This window comes from Vombatus ursinus, unplaced genomic scaffold (assembly GCF_900497805.2).
Source record: "Vombatus ursinus unplaced genomic scaffold, bare-nosed wombat genome assembly UNPS02014863.1, whole genome shotgun sequence".
NCBI classification, from domain to species: Eukaryota; Metazoa; Chordata; class Mammalia; order Diprotodontia; family Vombatidae; genus Vombatus; species Vombatus ursinus.
Window position 1 is genome coordinate 10095360 of NW_020954641.1, and position 7092 is coordinate 10102451.

A 7092-nucleotide genomic window follows, 5' to 3' on the forward strand; every position below is an offset into this window, starting at 1 on the left:
TTGACTCTGATGACTATACAGTGTCATTTTTTTTAATTGATTAACTATTAGGTAGTAGGCTCCCTTAAGAGATTATAATTTCATTGGATATAAGGACCATGAAATACATATGCATAAAAATATGCATGTATCTATACACATGGATGTATCTTAGTATCGTCAGCCCCTAGGACAGTGCTTGGAAACAACTAGTTAGTACTTAATAAATGTTTACTGAATGAATGGCATGTTTCTTGAATCTTTCCCACGAGAAGGCAATTCTTCACACCAGCAAGTCAAAGCAACTGAAGTGAGTCCCTGTGAGATAGCATCCTCTTTAAATCCTACTAGGGTATAGATGCAGATTTCCATCTGCCAAAAACCGAAACACAGTCAAATATGCCATAAAAATGCTAGATTCAGATCAGATGATTTCCAGTGGTTGAAATCAATATCAGTTTCCTACTCCCTCTTCATCCCCCACCTAAATCTTTAATATTTTTAAAAGGGGGTCCTTGTCGTCGAACAGATTTCAAGGAGGCTGGTTTTGCCATTCCCTCTGCAATTGTTTGCACTATATATTTTCACTGGGTAAATGAATCCAATAATGAAACTCATAAAATGTAGAGATTTTGCCTACAGTTCAGGAGTCTGAATTTCCCTTGTGAATTCTCTAACTGACAGCTTCTACTGAATTCTGGATGTTTGCCCCTTGACATCAGTGCTACAGAAATACTGACACCTATTCCTAACATCATAATAAAAATTTCTTTTGACACTTCCTTTCAGGATGGCACTTTCCTGGTGAGAGACAGCTCTAAGAAAACAATTACCAACCCATATGTACTCATGGTGTTGTACAAAAATAAAGTGTATAACATTCAGATTCGTTACAATGAGGAAAGTCAAGTTTACTTATTGGGAACTGGGCTTCGAGGGAAAGAGGTAATGAACATTTTTTAAAATAACTTCTCAGATTTCTCCTTTTCAGACTAATTTTCTGAAAAATTAAATAGATATGGAATCATGAAATGCAAAATACTTAATACATTCTTTGAAATTCATTCTATGAGGCGAATATTACATTAGATAAAACATTTATTAAGTGCTTACCATGTGCCAGGCATTGGGTTACTAAACACAAATATTCTTTGTTTTTTAACCAATCTCTATAATCAATAGTTATACTACTGTAAATTTCTGGGATTTTAGATCTTCCTAAAAAAAACAAAAAACAAACCAAAGCCATATTAAAAAGCCTTTGGTAGAAGAGTTAGGAGAAGGGCACATAAGTGTGATGGTAGAATTGCTGATTAGGTAGTTATGAAAACGCTTGTTTTTCCTAACACTTTGGGGTTTAACTATCTTAAGATTGTCAAACTTTTTTCCTATTCTTCCCTCTGGCCAAAGTTCCCAGGCTTGTCGTTTATCAGAAGACCATGGAATTATAGCTGGAAGGAAGGTTAGAAGCCACAGAGTCCAAACCCTCTTATTTCACTCATGAGGACACAGACTTGGGTGACTTATCCAGTGTAACAGAGGTAGTACAAGTCTGAGGCTGGATTTGAACTCAGGTCTTTCTAACTCTCTACTGAGTCACTTGATTTGTTCTACCTAGAACTGTCTGGTGCCTCTGTCAATCAGCTATTCCCAGAAAAGGAATTGATGGATTTGTAGATATTGGACTTACCCTGCACAGAAAGCATCTAACTACTCTCTCTCTCCCCACCCCAAGCATAACAATCTATTCCAAAAGTTGAGAATGATGAATACTTTCAGAATGTATTTCAGAATGCTATGCCTATAATATTATTAATTTGTCCCAGAAGCATTTTTGGAACTGCCATGTAGATGGACATCAAATAAAATTTGATCAAATATCTGAGTCCATGCAGATAAACCTAAATGTTTTTCAAGGAATAGCATGGCATAATGGAGGAAAAATAGACATGAGTCAAAAGGCAAAGAATCAAGTCCTGGCTTCGTCACTTAGTAGTACTGTGATACTGGTCATCATGTCACTCAGACATCTATGCTTTAATTTTTTTAGCTGAAAAATGGAGACTATAACACATATATCTTTAACATTGAGTTGCTGTGTGGATGAAATGAAAGAATATATTATAAAAATGCTTTATAATAGCAAAGTACTATATAAATACAAATTATTGAAGCTGTATAAGGTAGGTCCAGTCCCGCATAAAAGAAATAAATTTTTAAAAAACTAATCTTATAAGATTATTTGGGGACTATAAATTTAACTATACTAATGGTAGTACCTTATACTATTTATAGTGCATTAAATGTTTCAAAGATCTTTGATATATATAATCTCACCTAATACTATGTTCAGAGAGGTAATAAGACAGCTATTACTATCCCCAGTCTATGATTAGAAAACTAAGACAGATAGGCTAAATAATTTGCTTAATGTCATATGTCCAGATAATGGTCAGTAGGCTGAGGAACCTGATTTCCCAATATCTAGTCAATCTATCTTTACCCAAAACAATACTATTATTGTAGGAGAAATAATAAATAACTGTATAATAGAGAAGCATAACAAGGAAACTAACAACTTTAAACAGGTTTCAAAAGTAATTTCTTTTTTGTATATCATGAGTGGTTTGTTGGAGATTGATGGGAAAATAAGATTTATTCAAGATACTCTGCTAAGAATTTAATGCTAAACAGAAGACTCTTAGTATTATTACCACAAATGTTAAAGGTTCCCTATTACTGTTACTTACTGAGCCTAAGGAGTCATTTTACCTCAATTCATGCTATTAATTCCAATCCTAAACACGCTTCCCTGTTTTTAAACCCTCAGGATTTTTTGTCAGTGCCAGATATCATTGACTACTTCAGGAAAATGCCACTTCTGCTTATTGATGGAAAAAACCGAGACTCCAGAAACCAGTGCATGTTAATATATGCTGCGGGATTTCCTTAGGAAACTATCAAGTAAATACCAGTCTCTTCCTCATCTGTCAGCACAGGAAGGTGATCTACCACCAATCAACAAGGTTATGGACAGAGACCTCAAACTAAGCAGAAAACGTGTGTTTTATTGGAAATGACATTCTATTCCTTTCATTTAAAGATGTTTTTGAAAGGAAGTTTATTAAGGATGAGATCTCCAATTATTTATTACTCTTCAATGGCTGTAAAACTGCATAAATGATGATGTTCACACTTAAGTGAACTCTAATAATCCAATTTATACAGATTAGATATAAGTATCTTTGAACACCTTCTTAATGTGTATTTTACACATAACTTCCAGCAAACATTAACATTTAATGTTAATTGAGAGGTCAAAAGTTTATATGTCACAAATTGATTTCTATTACAGATAAAACTTCTGCCAATAAATAGCAATCATTAATATCTGAAACTAAACTCTATTTGTATCAGTAATTTCAAAAGTTTGAAAACACTGTTGTTAAAGGATAAAAAGGTGTCTTTTCCCCCTCATTTTTGGATTCAATTTGTTCTTTTAATTTATATTGTTGTTTCTGTATAACATTTATTGCTTGGCCCATAATCCTATTTTTTTTGTTTTAAGGAAAATTTCAAGATTAAAAACCCAAGGAAAAAATTCTAAAATTATTAACTATATTTTGCTTATCCAACTAAAAATGGGTGAGCTGAATTCTAAGCTGTATGTTATTCTTTTTGCAATCACATCCTTCAAACAGAATCAGGTATTCCCTCCCATTGTGGTATCTGGTCTCATTAAAACAAGGGCTTTTCAACATTTGAGGTGTTACATAATAGACTGAGCCTGACTCAGATTGGTCCTCTGGTAGTGTAGGTCTTGAACAAAATGAGATACTTGTAGGTCAGTCAACAGTTAATGAAAGGAGGTTTACTTAGCCATAGCATCAAAAGGACAATCATAAATGATATAGCACTCAGCTCAGGTAGATCTGGCCCCTCTTCCTCCATATGGAAACAGGAGCTAACTGGGCAAGATGTGTATGACTCAGGCAGTATTATGCCAGACCTAAGGCCAACAGGAAGCCAGGTGGCTTGATCTGCCCCTTAGACCAATCAAGTCTTGGAGAGAGTTTCCCTAGCTTTTAGCAAAGAAACTAACCTATACTGAGGGGAAGAGGAAGAGTGGGAAAGAAGGAAGGATAGCCTATCATAGTGTGAAATATTATATAAAGAAAAAGAAATATTATCACTATGGAAATTGAACCTTTAAAAACATACTTTTTATGATAGCTCTATGATCTGTGCTTCTGCTGTGATTGATATGAAGTTTTGTCTGTTATTTCATTGCATAGCAGCTGTAAAGGATTCAATGAAGACTCTTTTAAAGCAGTATAAACACCCCTTATGCCTATACTTCCTTCTAAAGCTTTCGGAGTATTTTTTAAAATTTCTCTAATAACATCCTCCCAAATGTAATACGTCATCTTCCTTCCTAGAAATTTAGCTTGCTTACATTATTAACGCTATCATTTTCCCCCTAGACCTGTAATTTTATTGATAGAGAGAACTCACTATGTACAATTTCCCTCTACCAAGGCTGATGGGCAACTGCTCTGCAATTTATAGTCTTAGAGTTGCCTGGAACCCTGAGAAGTTGGGTACTCTGTACCAACTCTGGGTACCAGCTCTGTAACCACTGTACTATGATGCCAACCTAAAAGCCTACTTTCACATTTCTAAAAATTCATTTTGAGAATTATAGATATGTATAGACATGTATATGTATACATAAACATGTACACATAATTACATATATACATAAAGGGGTTTTGAATGAAGATGTGAGAAGAAAATAGGCAGACTTTCACAAACAATATTCTTAAGCAGACCACCTCTTTACTATCACATAATTGACTGAAAGGTATAGTGAATACAAGATTTTACTGGTTTTGGGACGATTAAAAATGCATTTAATTTGGTAAAGAATATTGAAATCTTAAAGGCCCTTCTTTGACAAGGTTTCTCCCATAAATATATTAAAAGCATATATCATGCCTCAATGAAAAGGGATAATTTGTTTGCTGACCAGAATTTTTCATATCAAACAAGGTACAAAGCATGGAGACATGCTGACCAATGTTTAGAGTAGAGTAGTTTCAATATGGATTCCCTAGAGGTAATAAGATCACATGTGTTTGTTATATCAAGTCCTGCAACACTATAGATCCTTGTAAATGATTTATCCATATCTCAAAAGAGTTCATCTTAACTATCTATACTAGGAAAAGTAAGGTAATGAAGGCCTACTGTCTAAAGTAGATTGTTCCATCAGTGTATACACACACACACATGTGTGTGTGCATGCATAAATATGTGTGTACACGCATAAACATGTGTGTATATACACATGTAAACACACATGTGTGCATGTGTGTGTGTATCTTAGACTTTGAAGATACACAATGAACTGGGAACAAAATCGAATAGGAATTGGAAAGGGCTAGACTGCATTTGGGAAGTTTCAAAGTCCTTGTAATAATGTCAAGTTTCTCCCCTAAAATAAAAGCACATCTATTTTTGTTTAATATATTAATATTTTTCCAGTGATGGTTTATGGCTAAAAAACCAGAGTATACCAAAGTCTTCAAGGAATTAAAGTTGCAGGTCACCAAAGGACAATAATGAGGTACATGATAAGTATGATTAGGCTGCACCATGGTATGAAGGAATTACGAGGTGGGATAAGTGATATAAAAGACATCATCAGAGAGATATATAAACAGAAAAGAAGGTGGTGGGCTAGTCATGTGAAGAGTAAAAGATTGATTGTTACATCATGTTCTAGTAGTTCTTAATCTGGAGTCTGTAAACTTTAAAATATGTTTGATAAGTGCATTTCAATATAATGTATTTTCTTTGCAATCATATGTATTTTATTTTAATACATTTAAAACCATTATTCTGAGGGGTCTAGGCTTGACCAGACTGCCAAAGGGATCCGTGATACAACAAAGGTTAATAATCCTTTGGATAGATCTGGATCTCTCACAGAAGTTTCATGGGACATGGGCAAGAGTCAAACAAGATGAGGAGATGTAAATGGATTGTATGTTTGCAAGGAGTACTCATATCCATGAGACCACAAATCCATCAAAGTGTTGTACTAAAAAAAAAGTTATTAGAGTATGGAACGGTATTTATTAAAAGATGGTCCTAAAGTGCAATGATTGTTACCACCAAACTTCAGTATATAGCCACAAAATCTACTCACCAAGTTGAAGATAAATTGTACTTTCAGCAAATAAAGTACTAATCTGATTCCTTCTTATGGAACGGAGGTGACTCTGGGTTCTTCAAGCTTTCCAGGATCATCATGGAGCAAACTCTGGAAGATCTTGAACCTTAATCTAGTAAAATTTCAATTATGGTCATTCTATTATATCCCAAGGCTTTATCCTAGACCCTCTTTTCTATATACACTCTTTCCCAGAAATCTAATCAACTATCATCGGCACAACTATGACCTCTATGCAGATGATCACCAGATCTAAATACCATTTTCTCTTCTGACCTCCACTCTTATATTACCAACTGCCTACTGGATAGATGTCTTATAGCTACAGGCAATCCTCAACATTCAGGTATTTAACTTTTGTGATTTCATGCATTCACATGATTTAATTAGTAACCTCATTTTCACTTTCTTGTTGGCAAGCCCACATTCTCAGCTATGCACAGTAGAGAAAAAATTAGAGATGAGATGTGCACATGTTTATATCTGCAAAAAGAAGGAAAGTAGTCATAAAAGTGTTCACGAATCTGTTCCAGAAAGTGCTACAGTAAACTCTCCTGTGTGGGATGAAGGAATTGAAAAAATGGAAAAGTGGCTAAGTTTGTGGGTAAATGAGACGGTAGTCACCCCCACCCTCTTGCAGGCTTCCCGGAGTGTATCCCACCTCCTCCACTAACTGTCCCACCAGGCTCCCAAGTGTTCTGGCCAGTGGGCCTAGGGAAGTGAAGCAGCACAGCACACTTAACAGACTGAATTGCTCCATGCAGGAATTCCAAGCTCTGACTGGGCCAGGGACTTATTCTCAGGTATGTGCTTTTCATGGGGAACCTTTCAACCCCAAAGCCAAAAGGGACCACCTCTGCCCCGCCCTGTCCAAT

At 35.3% G+C, this 7092-nt stretch overlaps 1 protein-coding gene across 2 annotated transcripts in view; it reads left to right on the forward strand.

The window, feature by feature from the left end:
- LCP2 (lymphocyte cytosolic protein 2) overlaps nucleotides 1-3456 on the forward strand; it is a 78032-nt gene extending 74576 nt beyond the window's left edge. For both annotated transcript variants that reach the window (XM_027841787.1, XM_027841786.1), the window contains exons 20-21: nucleotides 769-924; nucleotides 2810-3456. In XM_027841787.1, the coding sequence (XP_027697588.1) occupies nucleotides 769-924; nucleotides 2810-2932 (279 nt within the window). In that variant the 3' untranslated portion in view covers nucleotides 2933-3456. The remainder of the gene's footprint in view (nucleotides 1-768; nucleotides 925-2809) is intronic.
- Nucleotides 3457-7092: the final 3636 nt, after the last annotated feature.